Raw genomic sequence first — 24,974 nt, forward strand, 5'->3', positions numbered from 1 at the left:
CTTCTCCCGTGGGTGGCCGCTACAGACAGGTCCGGGAGACTTGATTGTATGATTATACATGTAGGGCCTATTAGATGTTACTGGCGAAATCCAACAAGACAAAAACTCACGTGGAAATTCCGCGTAGAGTTCACATAGGCTTGCTTCCGAACCCACTGGTTTCCTTGGATACCATTGATGACTAGTACTTGTTGCAGCTGCTCAGGATTTGCCTGCGAAACGTCTTTCTTCAGCAGCCGTAGGGTGCCCATTTCCTCGCCGTTCATGTATACCCAGAACGTTACACGAGCAGAGACGACCTCTTCGTCTTCGTCATCGACATCGGTGGCGTTGAAGACGGGAGAAATAAGTCGAGCTTTTTCACCGAACTCGGCGTCGCTGGCCTCCATGTACATATAGTGACCGCTCCCTGTTCGACAGCATGAAAAGTAACCCTCAGTCAGAGAGGAAGTTCATTGTGAATAAATCTGTACAGATACATAAGCTTCAGGATGTCGTACCGACGTATTCAATTCACCTGTCACGCCGAATGAATTTAGAGAAGCGTCTTTGAATGTTTCTACAGATAAATGGTGCTGTATAAATGCTGTTTCATCATCATAGTCGTCATCAATTCCAATACCAGCTCGCACCACTGGTTGTCGCTATAATCTGCGCAATGACACAGTCATGCTTCTGGTTGTTGTGATTGACCTATCGTACAAAGGTATGCATACCGTGTCGATATGCTCGTGAGTAGTTATAGTAGTCTGTATAGACAGGGAGAATTAATTAACACCTACTAATTAACGCTAATTGGGAGTTCCGGTGATGAGTGAAAGTGACTTCCGTTAGTAATTAGTCACTTTCCTGTTTATGACGATATGACTCAAACCCGTTTCCGGAGGGGGGGGGGGGAGCGTGTTGTTTACGAAATGAAATCATGAATATGCATCGGCATACTTTGTTGGCGATATTGCTGCACTAATATTGTGTACAGCAGTTTTGCTTTCAAGATGAAGAATGCTGTATAATGCTCAATGTTAACTTACACGATGTGTCCAGCCGCGATGAATGGTAATGCACAGCGATCAAAAGTGTATCCAGGCACAAGCTTGCAGTTCCAATGTATATTCCACACATGAGCAGAATTAAAGTGTACATCATACAGGGTGGTATAAACACACATGAGCAGAATTGAGGTGTACATCATTCAGGGTGGTATAAACACACATGAGCAGAATGGAAGTGTACATCACTCAGAGGCTACGTAAGGAATGAGGTGTGCACACGATGAAGATATCAACAGCGAGTGACTACCCCTCTATAGTGTAAGACTGCGAAATACATGTACTATAGCAGTATATACAACCTATGTCTTGGGATGATGAAGCACAATGATGATGTAGAGGGAAACAGTTGTTATCACGGTATTTCCTGTTTGATCAAAATGGTGGACTCTGAAAATTCAAGACAGGATGGTGTGGCCTGACACAAACAACAGGGTATGGCTCAGGAGGAAATTGGTAGACAATGGAAGGGAAGGGACATGGTCAAGTCCATTCATACGGTAAAGGTACACCTTTTTGTGTGTTGGGGTGAGACACAGGCAGTGAGGAAGCAGGGGGAAATCGGTAGACAATGGAGGGGAAGGGGCATGGTCAAGTCCATTCATAAGGTAAAGGTACGTCTTTTTGTGTGTTGGGGTGAGACACATGCAGTGAGGAAGCAGGGGGAAATTGGTAGACAATGGAAGGGGGTGAGATGCATGTAGTGAGGATGCGAGTGGGTAATTGGACGACAAAAGAGGTAGAGGACACAAAGAGTGTAGTGCACTGGTCAGGTAGGAAAACAAAGAATGACCAGTAATTAGGAGTTCCAGCGATGAGTAAAAGTGACTTCCGTTATTAATTAGTCATTTTCCTCTGTACGAGTTAGAAAGAGGAAGTTTTCCTGAGCGGGGATTGGTTGACTTTTAATCAGCTACCTCGATGATGATTGGTCAGCGAAGAGGTTGCTTGCTGATGATTGGTCGAATAAATAAAGAGCATGAAGGGAATGGTCGAGAGGGTTGGTACATAGGAATGTGTAGTGAAGAGAACGCATATATAGCAGTGTATGATACGAGATACGAACATTGATCCAGAGCTACAAATTCAGATCTTGAGGAGCATCTATAGCATACATCACGTATTACTGCATCATATCGATCATCATGATGGCCACACACTCACCGACGAAGACTTCTGCCACTACGAGCAACTTGAACAGTGTACTGAACACGCCAAAGTTATTGATACCAGAGAACTATGCCCATGAAGTCTTGCGCCCTGCCAATTTTTCACATTCGACAGTGATGGAACAGAAGAAACTCACACCAAAGACTCCCCCTGGAATCCTTGCATTGAGGGTAAGTGTTAATATTCAAGTTGTGATATGATTTAAGTTTGTGTGTATGTATGTGTCCTGTGATTTCAAAACAATAACTATGTATAAGGTAGAGTGACTGCATGAAGAAAATGTGAAAGCATGGGTAAGCAACACTGTTTGAATCGAATGCTTAATTTCTTTTTCCATCGTTATTTATGTTTCTATGTATTAGGCATCTAAGGAGAGAAACGACGAGAATGAGTACAAGGTAGTGGAAGAGGCAGGGTGTCATTACAGTCAGGAGATAGGTGTCAATACATGTGAATTTGAAGCGGGGTCAAAACCATTCCATTTAGGTGGGAAGCGCTTTGCCGTTGTCAAGAAATTCAGAGGAGTCCCATACGTGAATATTCGAGAATATTATAAATTGAAGGGCACAAATAGGATGCTCCCAGGTCAAAAGGGCATCAATTTAACGGCTGAAAATTGGTGGAAATTGGTCGGTGCAAAATTCGCCATAAGTGATACTGTGAGAGCATTCAGTAATGTAAAGAAATAGATGATTTTTTGTGACATTTGATTTGGACTGGTATTGAATTTTGGAGACCGAAACAAAAACAAAAGCAAAATCATTTTCAAAGAAATTTCATTTTTTTTTTTTTTGTAAATTGGCAAATTTCCTGACTGTTCGACACTCTAACCTCTGTCCTTACCCAGACTGCCATCGCTGAGCTGGATCAACAGCTTCAGACAACTTCGCCACAAGTTGTAGCTGGTCAGCCGTCTCCAGCATCATCATCACCGCTAACTCCAGACGTCATACTCATCGAAACGTCTCCCCCGAGAGCTCCAGTAGTCCGCCGCCACAGACTGCGGAGGCAGCATGCTGTCATAGAAGGAGTGACCACACCAAGGCGAGGGTCAAGTCTGTCATCACCAACTCTACGGGAACAACCGGGCCAGACAGAGGCAGAAATCTCCCCCAATGTTCCTCAAGATCTACAGAATCTTCGCAGAAAGCTCACCTACGATGAGGAAGAGGACAACCTGTTATGCGTCGATGTGGGTGTACCAGAGACCGAGGAGGAAAAGATGGAGACCGATGGCAATCATCTTCCAGTGTCGCCCGTCCTCATGGCCGTCAAGTCCATTTCGGGTATAATCAGCGAGCTTGTGCATCAGTCTTGCGTTGGATGCATGGAGGGGTACCCCAGTCAGAAAGACCACGCAGACTGTATGTGGCTTCCATGGGGAGACTTGATCGAGAAATATTTTGATGCAGCCTTGGTCAAGCTCACTGAAGAGCGATTCTTCAGTTTTGTCAATCATGTCTACAATGTGGAGGACATGTTTGACGACGAACAGGACGAATGTGTGCGAGAAGCCACAGAATTTTTCAAAATAGAACTGAAAAAGAAGGACGTTCAGTCTCACATCAAGAGAAAACTCAAGGAACAGTAAGGATGCAATTTCGTTGGTATACGAGTGAACTGAGAAAAAAAAGGACTTTGCGTACACATTTGAAGAACGTTTGTCTTGTATATCATAATATCCTTCTACATTGTGTGTTTACTTCGTCGTTCATCTTTATGGAATAGTTGAATTGAATTTGAATTGAATTGTTATTTATTATTCTTTCTTTTTTTTTGTTTTTTGCAAACGTGTTACATTATTCATTTGAAGCTTGTTTAGAGTCATGCTTTAACTATGCGCATAATTCTGTAAGTATTGTGGGGGATGAATTTGTTGATTAAGAATTTGATTTTTTTTTTCTGTGTTTACGAATGTTCATCTGGCGGGATTATTCATTTGTACAAACTTGATAAATTATTCGTTTGAATCTTGTTCGCTTTACTTCTTGAACCGTCCATATAATTTTCAAAGTATTGTGCAACTGAAATTGTAAATGCAATGAAATTCATGTTGACCAAGTTTAACCAAACAAACAAAACTGTTTCAAAGTGATTGAAGTTGTGAAAGAAATAAATTTGCGTATAAGAAATGAAATAATTTGTTACATCGTCAAATGTTGAAGTGAAGTCCATCACTTATATTTTGAATGAAGTGTACGTTGATCGTCATTTGTCATTTGCGCATGGTGACTTGCGAATGTAAATGTGTGAAGACTGAGTGCTGTAGCGAGATGGATGAGTATTTGCGAGAGATATACTTTGATCCGATGCATGAAGCTGGTTTCAGTGGTGCTGAGAAACTTTATCAATTTGTCAAGAATGAAGGACAGTTTGACTTGTCGAGAAAACAGATTAAACAGTGGTTGGAAGGGAATGATACTTATACTCTACATCGCCCAGTGAGGCGAAAATTTGTAAGAAGTAGAGTCATGGCCTATGGAATTGATGATGTATGGCAAATGGATTTGGTGGATCTGACTTCTCTCTCTAGATACAATGCGGGATATAAGTACTTGCTGACGTGCATCGATGTCTTATCAAAATTTGCATGGGTGGTTCCTCTCAAAGATAAAAAGGGGAAAAGTTTGGTTAGTGCACTCAAGAAAATCATCCAAAGATCTAAACGGGAACCATATCATATTCAAACCGATAAAGGGAGCGAATTTACAAACAGACAATTTCAATCATTTCTCAAAGAAAGAGACATTTCATTCTATACTACCCAAAACATGACTAAAGCGTGTATAGTAGAGAGGTTCAATCGCACGCTCAAGGAAAAGATGTACAAGTACTTCACGCATCGTAACACACAAAAATACATACCTGTTTTGAGCAAGTTAGTGCATGCTTACAATAATTCCTATCATCGATCCATTAAGACGAAGCCGACACTGGTTACAAAAGAAAATGAAGGGGACATATGGAAAACGTTGTACAAGTCAAAAACTGAATCATCCAAGTCCAAAACTTTAAAGTATAGTGTGGGGGACAGAGTTCGCATTAGCAAAGCCAAAAAGACATTCGAAAAGGGCTATCTTCCTAATTGGACGGAAGAAGTTTTTAACGTAAAACGAGGTAAGAAACGCGGAGTCCCTGTGTACGATTTGGTTGATGATCACGGAGAAAAACTGGTAGGGACGTTTTACGAGCAAGAGCTGCAGAAAGTTAATAAGAAAAAAGATGATGTTTATCGAGTTGAGAAAATATTAAAAAGACGTAAACGAGGGGGTAAAACGGAATATTTTGTAAAGTTTCTAGGCTATCCGTCATCTTTTAACCAATGGGTAGATAATATTCAAAAATCAAACGTCGTGTCATAACAGATTCATTAAGCATTGTAATCATGGAGAGTGAAGATCAAGTGTACGTAACCCTTCCCAGCAACTCGTCTTTCGATTATTTTCCCCATAATACTCTGACAAGTTTTACAACAAAATTGGCCACACCTCTGAATTTACGAGGAGAATGGGAAGTTGCCTTGGTAGATATCATTTATCCTCACTCTTGGTTAAATGTCAATCACGAGAACAACAGATACGTAATTACCGTGAGAGAACAAATTGTCTCTCCGGGGCGAATACCCGAGGGACAGTACGGCGATGCAGAGAGTATATGCAACGCACTGAACGAATCTTTTCCAGGGAATTTGAAGAATAAAGCGCAATTCAGCATCAACCCAATCACGTTCAAAACTGAAGCTCATATCAACACTGATACGGAAATTAACCTCTGCGAAGGACTGGCACAACTCCTTGGTTTTCCAGAAACAAATCTAAGGGAAAATAAGCGGGCTACATATCTACCCGACATCAACGGAGGACTCTTTGCCATGTACGTGTACACGGATATCATAGAAAATCAACGGGTGGGTGACGTAAGCGCGCCCTTGCTACGGATTGTACCCACTAACCCTAAAAAGGCCGGACAGGTAATTACTCATTCCTACAATAATCCGCATTACCTACCTGTGAAAACAAATTACATCGATACGATAGAGATAAATATAAGGAGCGACTTTGGTGAAAAAGTACCATTTCAAAGTGGAAAAGTAGTGGTGAAACTACATTTTCGATCTACTCGGAAACAAAATTTTTTAATGTAAAGAACTGAATTCATCATGACTCACGAAGTCTTGCATCGAGGAGGATCTCTTCCAGTTTTCCGTGGCACTCGAACGCAGCGTGGGTACGGACTGGGGAGTATGCTTAAGGGCATGCTACGTTCTGCCGTCCCATTTCTAAAGGAAGGTGGGAAAATCCTTGGAAAGAAAGCTTTGCAGACTGGAATGAATGTTGCGCGAGATGTCATGAATGGAGAAAACGTGAAGCGAGCTACATCAGTTAACCTAAAAAGGGTGATGCGAAATCTGCACCCCAATGCACAGAAAAATGGCAATAAAAGGAGACGTCGGAGGAAAAAAGGCAACAGTGTGTCAAAAGCCAAGAGAAGGAAGACTTCGGACATTTTTGATGTTTAATCCGCTTTGCCTCATCAACTCAATATGGAAAAGATTCACAGCCTGTCTTGCGAGTGTTCGAAATCTGAGGTCGATTTATTCACCCTTCCGCCCACACAAACTACGATCGAAAGTGGAAAATGGGTCGAATATTTCCCCCTGACCAACATCGCCGATGCTACTCCCATTCAATTTCACTTACAAGGGTCCACTGACGAGTACACCGACCTATCACAGAGTTTGTTGCATCTACAGGCCAAAGTGGTAAACGGTGATGGTACCCCCTTGGACGAGGATGCTCAAGTGGCCCCAGCGAACCTCCTCATGCACACCCTCTTTAGTGACGTAGACATGATGCTAAATGATAGATTGATCACACCATCGACCAACACGTATCCCTATCGTTCTATGCTGGAAACATTACTGACTTACGGACCGGAGGCGAAAGAATCTCAACTCACATCGGCGTTATTTTATAAGGATACGCCCGGTCACATGGATGACGGCAACCCCTTGGCTGCTGTAAGAGGAAATGATGGAATGAAAAAACGTCATGAATTTGTCAGAAATAGTCGCACGCTCGACATGATCGGTGTTCTCCACCTGGACATGTTTTTTCAAGAACGGCTTTTACTGGGTGGCGTTGATATCAAACTTAAACTGAATCGCAGTAAGAACAGTTTCAGTCTCATGTCAAGCACTGAAAATGCAAACTACAAAGTTGTCATCACAAATGCCTCTCTTCAGGTAAGACGCGTAAAATTGAGCCCTGAAGCAAGCCTTAGCCACGCAAAACATTTAGAGACACAAACTGCAAAATACCCCATCAGACGAGCAGACGTGAAGACCTTCAGCATTCCTCGAGGAAATTTGTCTTTTACCAGAGAAAGTCTCATTCTGGGCCAGATTCCAAAACGACTAGTCGTCGGATGTGTCAGCAACACAGCTTTCAACGGGGATTATCGGAAGAATCCCTTCAATTTTCATCACTACAATTTGAATTTTCTGGCCTTGTACGCAGACTCCGAACAGGTTCCTTGGAAACCACTACGCCCGAAGTTTTCCGAACAAGACCCGAACTATATCCTGGCATACCAGACTCTATTTTCAGGCGTTAATTCTATGTTTCAGGACAAAGGCAACCAGATTGACAGAACAGATTACGGACAGGGGTACACCCTGTACGCATTTGATTTAACCCCTGACCTGTCATCCGGGGATTGTTTCAATCTTCGAAAGAATGGCAATGTACGTCTAGAGATGCAGTTTGCTGAACCCCTCCCAGAAACCATTAATGTGCTGGTATACGCAGAATACGAAAGCGTCATAGAAATCGATCGCAACCGTAATGTCATCGTTGACTTTGGAGGTTAATTTTCTCAAATGAACTAACTGAGTTAAGCATGAATGCTTTACACATTCAAAGCGTGATTGAAACAGATAGTATACTAAAAGACATATTTATTGGAATTTTTCCAGCCAATCGATTACCAGATTCAGTTAATAGATTTCCATCGGCTTTTATCGCCAACGTAGACCATCATGATGAGCCCGGTAGGCATTGGATCGCCATGTATTTTGACAAATATGGTCACGCTGATTTCTTTGATTCTTTCGGTAGACACCCTTCGATGTGTTCTTTGTATTTCAAAGATTTTTTAGACAGCCATGCTTGCTATTGGAGTTTTAATACTCGATCGTTACAATCTCACTGGTCCGCAGTGTGTGGCCAATATTTTTTGTATTTTTTTGCTACACAGAGTAAGAGGCAACAGCATTGTATGATGCTGAGTTGATATTGGGAGAAATTAATATGAGTTTATGATACGTACAAAATAGTGTCAGATGTAAAAGATCTTATTTGTTCAAACTTTCCACAAAATTAGTCGTATGCTTACTTTTAATTGGTACTGTTTGCCTCGTTATCGTAAACTATCGTTGACCCATAATGATTCCTTTCTATGGAAATTGTCTCGAGTCTTATCTTAATTCTATGTATGTCAATTCGTTATTTGCCATTGTACATTTAAGTATAGATTTCAACTCTTGTATTCTCTCTCTCATTTTTTCTCTCTCCTCTCTCGTTTGCTCGTTAGTCGAATCAATGATGATGATGGTTATATTTGCACGCTCTTTTCGCACCTCTTCTCCTCTCTACTTTCTCTTTTCTCTTCATCTCTCTCTAGCACTCGCAATCTTAGATTAAGATTAAGATAGACGTACGTTTTAAACAAAGACTGCATGAAATGTTCTTTCTTTCCCGTTTGTAATATTGACTTTTATTATGTACAATTGCACAAGATTTCCGAACAAAAATAAACTTTGATATGTTACAATGAATTCTTTATACAGATTTCAGTATTATTTCTTGTTTGCATGTGTGTTCATCTTAAACTCGATTACTACAACATCATATCATATCGCCATCGATTAAGCCGATTCAACACAAATATACATGAAGTACGTGCGTACAATAAGATCTGTATTGATAATACAATTCGATTGAAAGTTAACACAGACTACAACCGTTAAATGACACAAGAAATTGTGAACGCTGACATGAAAATATCAGCAAATTATTGTACAGTGTACAGCAAGCAAGCGGTGTCCCTGTAGACATCCCATACATCAATATGTAAGCTAGACACATTGTACAAATAATGGATAGAGGTTACCCTTAAACAAAAACATGTGTATGCGTACACAATTTTCTTTTTTTCCCGAAACAGTTTCATACATACATATATACATCGTGAAAAATATTGCGTGAAAACAATACACGTTGAAACTTTTACATGGAGTGTACGCAACTGTTAAAAGCTGTCCCACTTTAAAGTTGGTTTTTTAGAACGAGCCAACTGTTTTCCCTGAGTATACTTTCGCTTAGTAACTTGTACGGTACCGGGCTTTACAGTTGTGGTTAAAACGGGTGTAAGCGGTAATATTTTGGGTGAACGCGGAGAAGCTGAAGCTTCACTAGACTTCTTTCTCTTAATCTCTGTCAACAGAGTACGACGTTCAACATTTGAAAGCAAAGATTCTGGTACATTAGTATCAATTAAAACACGGAGAAAATGTTGCCATCCTATCGGTTGCGACGATTTACGCCCTTTCAATACATCGTATATCAAATCTACTATATTTGAACCATGGATAATTTTTCCATCGACTACCAATTCTCCAGCGTTATTCCACTGCCGAGAAGTGGACGATGGATGAGACAACAAATGATCTATCAACATACTCCCCCGCTTCTTCAATGCAGCGGGTAACAAATTTAAGACTTTATTTCTGATTTCAGGTTCAACCTCCCTTTTCACATCGACTTTGACATGGTTATTATCAGTGTTTTTACCAATAACATCTTCGATACCAAGGTGAATAGACAGAGGTTTGCTTTCGTTTTTATGAAGATGCAAAAACTTTTGCAATACTTCGTTATAACGAATCATCTTTTCTTTGTCCGACATTCCTTCGGAGTTTAAAATGTCATTCATCTCACTATCCAGCTTGGACAAGGCACGACGAGTCGGCTGTTCTTTAATAGTAGATGCTTGAACAGCACGTGCAAGCTCCTCGGGCACCAAAGTCATCTTTTTAGTGTACTCCATACTTTTGGTACTGAAAACGTTTCTACTTTAGAAACAACGACAATATAGGACCTAGCAATGAACCAAGAAATCCTCCTTTCTGAATCAAAATATCTTTTCTCTTACGATGACTGTTTCGCTTATCAGCTACTTTTCTAATATGTGTCTTGTGCCGAGACAGGGCCTTCTTCTGAGCAGGTGATAGAGGTACGTTGCCTTTTAATGTGTTTGCGCAGCATTCTGACAAACACGTAATCAATTCTTTCTTGGCATGTTGCAAAAAAGCTTTCCGTAGTTTAGGTGGGCATTTGGCCAGCACACGGAGTTCCGATAAATGGTTCTTAACGCTTTGAGCCATCGTGACAGAATGAATTCCGTGTTACGAATACAAAGGAGTTATAGTTTTTGAACATATACTACGGTAAACTCATCTGGAAAAATCTTAGTCCTTAGTCTGTACTGTTCGGGGGTACCCGATTTTAAATCAATCAAGAGGTATCCGTAAGGGTCTTTCGTCGCATCGTTGTACGACTCTTGCACATACTTTACTTGACCCGGATAAAGTTGACGCCCCAAATGCATGATCTGAGATCTATCACGGGGGTTCTTATACATCACCAAATACTGAGCGTTTAAACTGATGGTACGTGTTTCTCTATTCTGATGAAAGAGGTTTTGAACGATGAAACAAATAGATAAATTTCGATGATGGGAGCCACGAGTAAATAAACTAGTCATTTTGGCATCTTTGGTACATTCTTCCATTAAATCATCAACGACCAGTAGATTACGAACATTTGAATCGATAAGACTCTCAAAATTACTTGGAAATCCATCAACGAATTCGATACCCGGAATCTCACTTAACATTTCAGTGTAAGCATTTTGGTACACCCCGTAACACCAAATTATTTTCTGCGGTGGTTTTTCAATCATATCCTGATTGAATTTCAAAAGTTTACGCACAAACACAGTTTTCCCACTACCTGTGGGACCTGCAATAATACAAGTAAATGGGTGAATAAATTTCAAAGACATGATATTTAACTTTACCTCAAAAAGTTTATACCTCGTCTCAACAACCTCCTCACAACAAATGACAGCATCATCGTCTGAGATGACCCTATGAAGTAATTTCTCCTTTCAACATAAAGCACGTAAACAAATCGAATAACGGAAACAAAAACGTTTCTAAACAAGCGTAACATGGGTTCAATCTGAACTGACCCTACGAGTAAACTTCGAGCCTTACACGTAAGTGGCATTCTGGTAATGTGATTCGGTGTAATTCCACCGTTCGAAATAGGGTGCAATCGCTGACTCTGGATAGTCGGCTAGGATACTCGACACTGCGTTCCCTAAATGCTGTTTCTCCACAAAATATGTGATAATGGATAAGAGACCAAGCGTCATCACAATTAACAATAAACTACAGACAGTTTTAACTTGACGCTGCAACGGAGAAACATTGACTGCATTACCTCGTACAGTGGACATGTTGCTCAAACGACAGAAAATACAGAGAATGAAATCAAAATGAAGTTAAAGCGGCATTTATAGGCCCATCTCATCGGAACGACAGAATATTCATGAAACGTGGGTGAGATAACCATATGGGAGTGTGAAAAAGTCTGGCATGATAATCCGTTTGTCATACACGATCCTATAATCTTTTCGAGCTACCTTCGTTTCGATTCTTTTTCTCTTCACATCTTTCGTTATTTGGAAGTTATCGGTGACGGTGATTTTGTGTTCATCGACTGTCCCCCTTGTGTGAATCATTCTCTTCATGGTATCGAAATTGATACGTTGCCCATTGTCATAGTTGAGCGTAATTCCCTTCACTTTACAACTAGTCTTGCCATCATCTAACTGGTAAGCGTAATTCTTGGGTCCCCCTGAAAGGAAAGTCGTTATGTACCTTCCATCCAACTCATCCGTCAATTCGCCTAGATAATCACCCAACACAGGCTGCCAATCATGGGGGTTCCACTCCCGCTCAACGTAAATAACGCTGTCAGTGTCAAAATACAACACTCGCTCGCCTAGGCGATCTAGAACATCGTACAGTTTCAATCGGGCCTGGGCAGTGGTAAAGGCCGCTATGACTACATTAGATTTGACGCTTACCTCTTCAAACTCATCCTTCTTGATAGACGATACCTCCGCTACCTCTTCAGTAATGAAATTCAAATCTGTCACCACGATATCATCCGCCGTTAACATCGTATACAGATCTTTCGGGCTATTAATGACTTGAACACTGGGGAGATTATTCCTCATCCCAAAACGACCCCAAAATGAGTTTAACATGAGTTTACTGAGAGACCTCAACCCTTTGTTTTTGACAATTTTCTCAGGTTCCAATTCAATTCCCTCATTACTGCGATATTCCCTAACATAACGGACTTTGTCATCATCCGTCTTACACCACTGGGGCCATCCGGAAGCTTCTTGCTTAATCTTGAGGAAAGTATTGATATAATCGGTAAAAAGTCCTTCACCGCCATTGCATGGATCGTACTGAGACTGCTCTGGAAAGTGCCAAACAGATTCAATTTCTAGGATCGTGTACCCTTTCTCAATAGCCTTGAAAAGTTCAAGAGTGACCCACGTACTGCGTAGCATTCGCTCCTGAGCACTGTGGGTACAATTTAGGGTTTGCTGTCTATTTTCTGCGCATTTGTAGCACAAGGGAAACATCAATTTACCGTTCACTTTAACGGGTAGGACTGGATGGAGCAAATTTCGGGGAGGTAGCACTTTGCATCTCACCAACCCGTAGTAGGTAGACATATCGTCAAAATTTGATGTGATGACTTCCGGATGACCCACCGGATAAGATCCGTACTTATTAATGCTAGGGTACAATGATGTGAAGTCAACGTACCGGATCTTCTCACCTTCCTTACACTCGTAATATAAGCAATTTGCGTTAGTACGCCCCCCATAGAAAGCTTCGCGTGGGTTTAGAGGTTCGGGACAAGGTTTCAAACACTTCTTATCATTACCAGACAATGTGGATTCAAACGCTTTCCACTCACACTCCCACATGGTCACATACTTAAACTCTGGCAGGATATCTTTGATGTACCTCTCCTTTTCTAACGTCTCTAGATACAAGTCCCCCATACATTTCCGATTACCAGACCGCCCACACGGTGTGTTGTAATCGTAGCATTTGGGACAACCGTGCCAGAAACAACCGTGAAATTCATAGATGGTTTCATTTTCTCTACAAAATCCATCGATCTTATAGGGTCCGATGATAACCTCACCCTCATTACGAGCATGTTGGATATATGCATGTTCTTGTTGACTGACATAGGTCAACCATCTTACAGCAATGTTTGATTGTACGTCTTGCGGACAGTAGCCTCTGGGAGGAATCACGGCGATGGTGTATGGTTCTAGGAAGTTACGCCGAAACACAAGATTGCACGCGGAGGCGATGGTGATACAATTTTCGAAAGGGTCAATACCCGTATCCCCCTCCCCCATTGCCTTATTGACTGTAATTTCTTTGAACAGTGTTCGAAACTTCAAACAGCACCTCCTCAAAATGTCAACATCGCTTAGACAATAGTCATGTAATTCCTTTTCCATGACAAATTCTCTCCCAGAGGCTACTTCCGCAGCGTGCCAATTGACAAACTCTTCCCTAACCTTTGGCGACATGCCACCGGGGTTGTAATACTTGGTATCGGGGAATGGGCCTCGATACCGAGCATTAGCTTCGGTGTTGAAGAAATGGGGGAAGAAGCCTTTCTTCAATTCCTCAACCCCAAATGTAGGTGGCAAAGAGGCCAGAGGCATGGGCAAAAAATTGAGCGAGTCGATGAAACGTATTTCGTTAAACTTCACGGTCATGCTCATAATTTTACCCCCCGACATGATCAGATTGGGAATGATACAATTATCATACAAGTACTGCTGGATAAACACTCCATCATACCCTTTGAAGTTATGAGCAATGACCGTGCTGCCAGCATTTTCTGCATTCCCAAAGAGCCAATCACAAAACTGGGTACCAGTGTCTTTACCTTTAAACACCTTTTGTTTGGTGACGCACGTTTTGCATTCATCATACACCGAACCATCGCAACATTTCGAACAAGCTTTCTGTGCGATGCAATAATTTGGTACGTGCACCCCTGATTCTTGTGTACATTCGAAATCGAAGAAAATAAATTTCATCGGACCTTTCTCTTTCTTTTTCTTTTTCTTGTTCTTGTTCTTTTTTCTCTTGGTTTTGGGTTGAGCCTCGTCTTCTTCAACCATTTCCGATTCGCTTGGATCGGAACATTCTTCCGCACCACTTGTATGCGGCTCTTCCACACCTAGATATTCATGCATAGACACAGGCTCTGGTTCCACTTTTTGCATAAAGCACCGATGCCCCGGTGGAACAAATTTTCTGCATACTTTGCAAAGTGTCCGTCCACATACATGTTCAACTTTGTTTCTTTTCAAGATGCTTACACTACATAAGACATTGCACGTTTCACATTGAAAATACTTGTTACACGTCCTGTTCTTTTTGTGATTTTTGAAGCACTGCTCATTTTTGAAGTTTCGATTGCAATCGTAACAATGTTGATACTGATCGGTCTTAGCAGGGGAAGGACACGAAGTAGAACGACAGAGTTTGCAAGCGTTCTCGCACTTATGGTCGAATTTGACGTCGTAACCCTTGAGACATTTCTCGCAAAAGTATGATCTACGATAAAACGCGCTGAGTGATGTCACCAGATCATAGTGGTCATCGTGGTGATACAGATAAATCGCATGCTGCCTGTCATCAGGTCCCGCGTAGATTATTGTGTTTAAATTCTCTTTCGATATCAATATGACTCGGTAATTCCGCATCCGAGCCGTATTTTCAAATTGCTTTATTTCATCAATACCACACTTGACATAAGGCACGCTTGCCTCTCTGTGCAAACTCTTCGCATACTCCCCCTGCTTGCCGTAACTCTGTCTGATTGAATTCCAGTTTTCATCATTTTCTATCCTGGCAATGCCTGTCACAATGGCTCGTGTGCAACCCATGTTGTCGGCACCCCTGTCTTTTATCCTTATGATGCTTCTCATTTTAAGGAGTTTTTCATTGATACGAAGAAACCTCTTAGAATTTTTGCCTCCTTCTGGCATTTGCATATGGATAATGTTAAATGAAACATTTTCATCCAGGGTAACCTCTTCATGCGATTGTAAAACCGATTGTAGTCTGGCAGAGAAAGCATCATTATCCAATTGGTCCCGCCTTACAAACGGCATACTGACTGGCTTGTCCAATCGAGGTGCATTGAACACAACCCTAATGAAATCCCTATCGTTTGCACCTGCGACCATATCGTTTACAATTTCATCAAACATACCACTCACTCTAGGCATCATATCAATAATCGGACCATTTTGTGCAACAGGTTCAAAAGAGACTGAGTAATCCGTACAATTCGCATTGTATTTCTTATTATGTCTATGGCTTACTCTACTCACATTGTACAGAGGTAGAGGTTCGTCAACTCTTGGCAATGTTTCAGACGCCGAACGCTTGTGGGCAGCAGCTGACAAATGTCCACCATTCTCTGTCTTCTTTTTCCTCTTCCCAACTGGCTGCGTGGGTGGTAGTCCACTGGTAGAGGGTTCCCCTTGGGTGTAATCCTCCGTTACGTTCCGGGCTGGGGGTTGTGCCGCTGGCTGTCCAAACCCGACAGAGGTAGAGGCTCTTGGTATGGACGATCCTTCATCATCACGATCTGTTTTCATAAGGAAATTCACAATATAACAAATATTCACTCAGATGCCCATATATTTGCAAATTATATAATTTGGAGCATACAAATTTTCATATTGTATCACCGCTATGTCGTTATCACGTGAGTGTTGAGAGAGTATGTCTGCATAATGTTCGCTGCAAATAATCATCGTAGCACACACACGCACACACACACACAATAATAAGTTTGTATCTTTAGCATACCTGCTTGTTGGGGAGTGATGGGTGTCTCTTCCACTACTTGAGCTAGAAAATGCGTTGTCCGAGCGAAGATCAAAGCATGGTGTTCTGGCTCCAGATCCTCGTACAACTCCTCTCGCAAGGCTGAAACATCAGCCAAACATGAGCATTCATGTAGACGTTGTAGAATTTCGGCCGTCGTGACCATGGTTGATGTTGAATAGATATAGCTAGGCTATCGGCGATCGAAGTTAGATGGCATCTTCTTACGAGTTTGAAAGGTCAACTGAAGTGTCGAGGTTAAATATGCTCTTTACCCCCAAAGGACCCACTCTCTTGACCACTCAAGATACACACCCACTAAAAATATTCAACCAATCACAGACAGCAAAAATTCACAAGCACTGTCACATGACACTTCATCATCATCCAATTGCGGGTAATGTACAACATGCAAATGAGGGTAGGTCCAGCACTTGCAGTTGTCACTGGTCATTCTTTGTTTTCCTACCTGACCAGTGCACTACACTCTTTGTGTCCTCTACCTCTTTTGTCGTCCAATTACCCACTTGCATCCTCACTACATGCATCTCACCCCCTTCCATTGTCTACCAATTTCCCCCTGCTTCCTCACTGCATGTGTCTCACCCCAACACACAAAAAGACGTACCTTTACCGTATGAATGGACTTGACCATGCCCCTTCCCCTCCATTGTCTACCGATTTCCCCCTGCTTCCTCACTGCAAGTATCTCACCCCAACACACAAAAAGACGTACCTTTACCTTATGAATGGACTTGACCATGTCCCTTCCCTTCCATTGTCTACCGATTTCCCCCTGAGCCATACCCTGTTGTTTGTGTCAGGCCACACCATCCTGTCTTGAATTTTCAGAGTCCACCATTTTGATCAAACAGGAAATACCGTGATAACAACTGTTTCCCTCTACATCATCATTGTGCTTCATCATCCCAAGACATAGGTTGTATATACTGCTATAGTACATGTATTTCGCAGTCTTACACTATAGAGGGGTAGTCACTCGCTGTTGATATCTTCATCGTGTGCACACCTCATTCCTTACGTAGCCTCTGAGTGATGTACACTTCCATTCTGCTCATGTGTGTTTATACCACCCTGAATGATGTACACCTCAATTCTGCTCATGTGCGTTTATACCACCCTGTATGATGTACACTTTAATTCTGCTCATGTGTGGAATATACATTGGAACTGCAAGCTTGTGCCTGGATACACTTTTGATCGCTGTGCATTACCATTCATCGCGGCTGGACACATCGTGTAAGTTAACATTGAGCATTATACAGCATTCTTCATCTTGAAAGCAAAACTGCAGTACACAATATTAGTGCAGCAATATATCACCAACAAAGTATGCCGATGCATATTCATGATTTCATTTCGTAAACAACACGCTTCCCCCCTCCGGAAACGGGTTTGAGTCATATCGTCATAAACAGGAAAGTGACTAATTACTAACGGAAGTCACTTTCACTCATCACCGGAACTCCCAATTAGCGTTAATTAGTAGGTGTTAATTAATTCTCCCTGTCTATACAGACTACTATAACTACTCTCGTGGTTAGCAGAGCATTCAATAACGGAGTTAGGTATTGTCGCACGAATCTATTCACATAGCAATGTAGATGAAATATTGACCTACAGTCGTACTTTGTTAAAACATAAGGGGAAAGTGGGCACACATATTGACACTTCATTATTACAGTCGTTCGTAAAGTCATGCGTAACTTTACGAACAGCTTTATGAAGTAGGGCCCTAGGCCCCGTTTTATCAAAAGATATGATCGATTATAAATTTCCTTACCACACAGGCAGCCAGCTTCCGTTTCCACCTCGAACTATAAGGTTACAACAAACAACAATCCATATAGGTTTCCAGTACTCTGGGAAAACCTCTCTTCATATGAGAATTGATATTGTTTTTGGGATATTTCACATACTCTACAAGTTCCTAAAAGTGCAATTCTGAAGAGGGTTTAAGTTGTAATTTTGATATTATTTCAGAGAATGACGGTAACGTAGGCCAAATAAATACAGTATATTATGTTGCCCTCCTCATATCCTCATTGTTTTCCCTATACGACTGCATAGTGACTGATAAAGATGTAAGTGCTATTTCATGTACAGATTTTGGCATAGCTTGTGCAGTGTGGGGTAGAAAACCTGCGGGTCATGGTAATTAAGTTTACCTTTTCTTGCCCCTGTCAGCCCTGTTTTCTATGTCACAATCTATTAGGTTGTCTTTGTTTGTTTGTTTGTTTGTTTGTTTGCTTTTTTTCTCTCATTTGTGCTTTGTCTCTGTGTAATATTTTATCTCATCTTTGTTAAGCTGAATCAGGGAATGTTCTTTGTGTTTCCCCGTGTGCACATGTCTGAAATGCCGAATTGATAATGATAATACTAAGGTAAACTCACCGGAGGTGTGGTCACCCGACGGTCCTGTCCCTGTCGTGGGGGTGGACCCGCTGTGACGCACAAAGTTCAGATCGTCCGTCGTGTCTTGAGTAAAGCCGCATGTGCCGGAATCGAAGTCGCACTCGAACACGGCTTCGACAGCAAGACGAGAAAGAGAAGAAAAATTATGTCAGTTTGTAAGAGCTTGACCGCAGATCGCATCGCACGGCAAATAACTGGGATAAAACTGATCGGACAACATTCACGACAGTCATGAGACTAAACTGCAGTGTTTTTTTTTTTTCACGTGAAATTGGACTATCTGGACTATAATCACGCAGCTAATTGGCTTAAAACCATATAAAATCGTCATGAACAACTTGCCTTCTGAAGTGGAATAGGACCTACTAGCCATTTGCAATGTACATGATTCATGATTCATATTCTTATTGTTTAGATTAAACTTTATCAATTAAGGAATCTTGTTTAATAATGAAGAATAAAACAATTTTTTCCCCAAATTTTCACATTACAGTTTAGATGCAGAGTGTTTAACAGATGCGATGAAATAACGAACGGGAATACTTGATGAAAGCTGCGCTTGTATATTGTCCTCTTCTTTTTCATCTTATTTTTTTTCTCAAGGTCAAACGTGACGATTTATTACGACTTTATGGCCCGAATTCACGAAGGTGGTACAATTATTGAAACCATGGTTTACATCATGGTCAATTTGTATGGAGCGCCAAGTGTCGCATGGCCTATTTCGTTACGAAATGTTGTCATTTCGTTATGAAATGATCATTTCGTCGACGAAATTACTGATCATTTTTTCATCTTTTTTCTCATGAGGGGACTGCATACAACAAGCTCTGCTTTCTACAGTCCCCTCCATTTCCAGCAATTTGTTTCTGCTTATTTTACCATAATGATATAACATTTATTTGTATCTTTGTTGACAATTTACCTGTGTCTTTACTACATGTTATTATGTTCATTATGTACTCTTCATTGTATTCCTATAATCCTAATTATTTGTTTGTTGGAAGTGAAATAAATCAACTTGAACTTGAACTTGAATTTGATTCGATTCACTGCCACCAGAAATAACTACATGCAGCTCCTCTGCTTTCCACCTGAACTTTGCCCTGCCCTTTCCACCGTGACACAATATGGTGGCCACTTTGGAATCACGGGTCGCTTTGGAATAAAGGAGTGTTTTGCTTAGAAACCATGTAGAAATCTTGGAGAGCTCTTCTAGCTCCATGGTGTACTGTAACGTGCGTAATAATGCCGAGTTTAGCGTCTCCTATACTACAGCATGAGAGAATTTCACGAATAAGACTTCGGTCATTCCCCTCTCATTCGAATGGGACTACGGCATATACCCAGATACAGAACCTACCACAGTCAGGGGTGATATTCAACAAAATAGAACTTTGATGCCATATCAACCTGGAACGAGTCACATTGCAAGCGCGCGAATGCCAAGTCACGAGTTTCATAACGTCTCCTCAGTGCATACCTTGACTCGGGTCTGGTCATTGTAGCCAATTTATGTCTCACCCTGAAAACCTTAAAGAATCTCAAAAGGAAAAGGGATACGGACGCTCTACTTTGTAATGCTATTTTCATACATTTTGTGCGGCAATAATAACTTTTAGATATCGCAAACTCCAACTGAAATGGACAAGTAGATATCCTCTAGCTAAAACTGGTATGTAAAGTACACATTAATGACCACAATATTCAATGGTCGCGAGCCCATGGTACAGACGCTTTGTTATCGAATCACAAACCATCACCACAGAGAAAGGGGGCGTTACCATTCTTCTCTGCAGTCTCACCTCCCTGTTCTCTGTAACCCCTGTACGAGTTCTGTGCTGGCTAGTTCCACGTTGACAAGCATGACTGCGTGACGTATAGAAGCCCAAACTAGGTCACGTCCAGTTTCTTCGTGAACGTGTGATCTTCACGGCGTCTTTTTCGTTCTGACACCCTCGCTGGAGGTAGTTGCCCCTCTATATATTCCACCAATGAAATGGACATACATTTCAAGATTGATTGACTTTCTGTTAATTTGGTACATCAAAGCCTACAGGGAGTATCTTTATGCTGAAAGAAATACTATCATCTCACTCGGGCATCGGGCCACGCCTCCCACTCGCAAAAGCGACTACTAGTATCACAATGCCGCTGTGACCTCGTTGTTGCTAGTTCAGCTGACAGTTCATCTTGTCACATGACCCCTGATGCCCCGCCCCTTTATGGAGGGGGGGGGGGGTACTCGTTATGACTGACCTGTGATGTGATTAAAAGCTGTTTCTCGGACGGTCAGGTCACTATTATGATTCAGTGGGCGTGCGAGAGGCACTCTCGTCGAAAATAGCACATTTTTGCCTAGATGTGTCCTTCTCTGCCTTGTATGAATGTCATATCGTTATATAAAAAATCAAAATACAATTTTCAGTGTTCACTCATTACATGTCGAACGACCAATGACATTTTCGTTGAGCATGAATTGTCGGTTTGCCAATCTGTATTCCTGCGTGTACCTATTCACTCTCTCTTTACTCTTCATCCTGATTCCTCATTCGTACATGGTGATTCAAAAGACAGGAAGGCTGTAATATTCAATCAGACTGCATCACCCCCTAATCGCCAAATTCAACTCCTCTCACAAACTTAAGCCCATTGGTATCCGGCACAGCTTTCATAATCTGTACGTTTGCTATAATCCGTTTAGAATTAGTATAGTCCGAGCTCTGCATGTAAAGACACACTGTCCTCCCCCCCAATGTGTAGCCATCACAAAAGAAATCCCACTTCCAAATCAGGGCACGAATTAAACTACTCTCTCTCCCACTCTGCAACGTGTATGGCCTGGAGAGAAGTTCATAAATTAGGTGCCAAGTAAAAATAACAGAGCCAAAATGTCAGAGGTAAAAAGTCAGAGGTAAAACTGTCAGAGGTAAATACTAAAAACGTCACAGAGGTTAAAATGTCGGAGGTAAAAATGTCAGAGGAAAAATGTCAGAGGTACAAATGTTTAGAGGTAAAAATGTCAGGGGTAAAAATGTCAGAGGTAAAAATGTCAGGGGTAAAATTGTCACAGGTAAAAATGTCACAGGTAAAAAATGTCAGAGGTGAACTTCCCTGGTACAGCTGTATCGAGTCCTTTGTTACTTGAGGGTGTTTCACAAAGAATTTAAGTCGATCTTAAATTCTAAGATCAACTTCATATCATGGTATGCCTTGTATATGTCTAGAACGATATACTAACTTCCAATCAGAATGAAAGTTTTGGAGACTTTTTTCATGCATGTATGAATATATAAAATAAATCAGGAACAAAAGGATTTTTTTCTGTAAACTTTTATCACAATCTGAAGTGGCATGATTCTTAAATCATAAAATAAGACTGAATAGGAAAACCAATGGCATATCATAATACTTATTTCAAGTTGATCTTAAAATCTAACATCGACTTAAAATCTTTGTGAAACACCCTGAGCTGACCAGACGCCGTTGGAAAATTTGCGACAACGCCAAGTCAAGTGAGCCTGGAGCTACTCCATGCCACACTGTATGTTCAACGACGAAAGGGATATTTCGGGTGGGCACACTGAATCCCCCCCCCCCCCCCCCCCAAAAAAAAAAAAAAAAAATATTTCTTTGTTTTCAAAAGTACAAACATACCTTCGAGAGTGATTTGGGTAAGCATTTTAGTATCAGGTGCGTCATTTTACTGCAATGCAGAGGTCATGTTAGTTTGTGTTCGCGTGATAGGATAGTGTCGATGCGCAGTGGTAGTGTGTCTGTACGTGATAAAAAAGCAAGCAAAACAATGTTCTCCATATTTTGTTATAAGACTAACATTCGCCAACTTCATTTAATTTTCGCTTTACTCCTTAGTCCTTTCTCATACCTCGTTATGATACGATATCTTACATCACTTCAGCTTCTTTTTAAATTTCACCGTAAAGCCGGTTTTCCAAGTGTGTTGTCTTATCTTTTTGTATCGGTAGTTTCTTCGTTTGAATGTCGTATTTCGGAGAAGATTTACTCTATCTCTATGCGCTCTTTGCAACTTCGTAATCATGGATGGAGAGTTGCTGCTTTTCGATTTGTTCGCTGTGGTGTTAGCTCGAATGGAGATGATGACAGCGGTTCTTGAATGTGGAAGTGGAAGCCATGCAGATGATTTACAAGCTCATTGTCGACTGTATCTCCGGCGATGTGACGCAACCACTCACCGTTAGAGAGAAAATTTGTAATTTATTAAGAACATCCGACGAAATTGAAATAAGATCTTGCAAAAGTGGAAGATCAATAGAACGTTATAGTTATAATACAATCAGCCTCCCGTTCAGAATGTTTACGTCCAGCTGACGTTGCGTTCGATAAACTTTTTTAAACGAATAAAAGCGATGAGTATTTAGACACAACAGACCTAGAAATGGAACAAAAATGAGCATCAGGATGCTACTTCAATGATCTAATGTTTGTCTTTGCAATCTACTTTCGAATTTACATCCGGGAGCAGACGTAACCACAACGAGATGAAGAAAAAATGGAAGAATATAATTTAAGCTTTTGAAGAGGTATATGAAATAATTATACAAACTGGAACTTTTATTGAAAGCCAAGGGTAGACTTGTCGGGCAGAGACGTTACCAAGTCATCTGATTTGCATTTGTCCACTTGAATATAACTATCACTTTTTCTTGTGCACCAATAAAGTTTTGAATACCTGGACTTTCTTCAGTTAGTTTTACCTGGTTGTCACGAAACTATTGCAGTTTTATTTGTATGACTTTACTCTCAAGTCAACAGCGACATCTACATGGTGCTAGACTTTCGCTGTTATTTCCCGCGAGCAACAGTGCATTATTTTGGTCAATACTATAGGCCTACGCAAAATGTGAAGGTAGGATGGAATAAGCCCCAATACTACGGTGGGTGGAAAAGGAAAAATGAGAAAAGACACGCATGTGAATACCGGGAAAGAGAGAGACGTGTTTACGACCAGGAACATACAGGAATAAGTGACAGTACAGGTGGCCGCAATGGGGGTGGATCCAGAAATCTGTTATTGGGAAGGCATTAAAGCATCTACATGTAGCCTTGAACCACGGCACCATAATTATGACTACTACGAGTGTGATTCATGTTATGAGTCTGCATACATTTTTCCTCGTCTTTTATCATATTTATATAGTCTCAGTCACCAAACTCGAGATTTTTTTTTTTCTCTCGAGTATCGAGCAACCAGCTAAAGTTGATGCAAAGGTAGCTCATTGGTTGACATACAGATAGTGATTACGATCGCCGAGCAAAGATTGCTTAGTCTGCATGTTTTGACCATATAGGGCTCCTGGATAGTGTTCTCCCCAGAGACAGACAGGTTGGAGATTTCACTGTTCTGACGGATTAGTCTGATAATTGATGGAGCTAGCAATACCAAAGAGTGCCTGATAACTACCGATACGTGGGGTACAGTGTATCCTTACGAGCAAATTGTGCCCGAGTGAAAATATGGTGGTAGTAACTATACACACTGACCGAAAGATCGGTCTTTATCTACATCTGGTCGTCGATCGGGAATATGTTCCGCGGAGACTGCGTCTGTCTTCACGGAATCCCCTCCTAGCCTAGCAGAGCTGATAGAGTAAAAAAAACTGATAAAAGATTCCTCCGGACAGTGCGTAATTGCTGTATGCATGCACATGAAGCGGGTCTCCTTTGCAACCTTTCATCAAATAAGATATTTTTTTTTGAATATTTCACTCAAAGTGTGCACCAGATCGTTGAATTTCAATTCAAAATATGCAAAATCTCTCGTGCTTGGGAGGGGGTATCCCCCTCCCAAACCCTCCCCCTCTGTGCCTCTTTCCCTAGCTATGTACACTTTTTAGATTTACAAAAAATTATAATTCTGAGTGCACAAGACTTATCACTTATATTCCGAAAACTCAAGGTTCCCTCATGTATAAGGGGAATTCCCCCTTTTAATCGACCCTTTCCTCCCTCAGCCCCCCCCCCCCCCCCAAAAAAAAAATCAGGGTTTTTTTTTTTTTTTTTTTTTTGTGATTTCCCAAATGTTGATTCCATCAAATATGCGTATACGAGATATCTCAATTTCAACTTTAAAAAGGCAAAAGCTCCATCGGAAGGGAAGGGTAGAGATAACACTCGCCCACGCCTTCTCCCTGCTCGTCCCCCCCCCCCCCCCCCACCATGCATAGAAGTAGACTGTGGCTATACCC

The 24,974-nt window shown here is 41.3% G+C and overlaps 2 protein-coding genes across 2 annotated transcripts in view; one reads left to right on the forward strand and one right to left on the reverse strand.

Annotated features, from left to right (window-relative positions):
* The window catches only part of LOC139741699 (MAM and LDL-receptor class A domain-containing protein 1-like), a 50,264-nt gene extending 27,835 nt beyond the window's left edge, over positions 1–22,429 (reverse strand). The window contains exons 1-3 of the mRNA XM_071652284.1: positions 22,405–22,429; positions 18,727–18,858; positions 111–409 (exon numbers count right to left, since the gene is read on the reverse strand). Of these exons, the coding sequence (XP_071508385.1) occupies positions 111–409; positions 18,727–18,858; positions 22,405–22,429 (456 nt within the window). The remainder of the gene's footprint in view (positions 1–110; positions 410–18,726; positions 18,859–22,404) is intronic.
* On the forward strand, positions 2,195–2,908 carry LOC139741348 (uncharacterized). The gene is made up of 2 exons (XM_071651932.1): positions 2,195–2,389; positions 2,582–2,908. The coding sequence occupies exons 1-2, from the start codon at positions 2,195–2,197 to the stop codon at positions 2,906–2,908; spliced, it is 522 nt and encodes a 173-aa protein (XP_071508033.1).
* Positions 22,430–24,974: the final 2,545 nt, after the last annotated feature.

The sequence above is a fragment of the Diadema antillarum genome, unplaced genomic scaffold, assembly GCF_040938485.1.
Source record: "Diadema antillarum isolate AM-2024a unplaced genomic scaffold, OU_Dant_1.0 scf00000031, whole genome shotgun sequence".
Taxonomy (NCBI): domain Eukaryota; kingdom Metazoa; phylum Echinodermata; class Echinoidea; order Diadematoida; family Diadematidae; genus Diadema; species Diadema antillarum.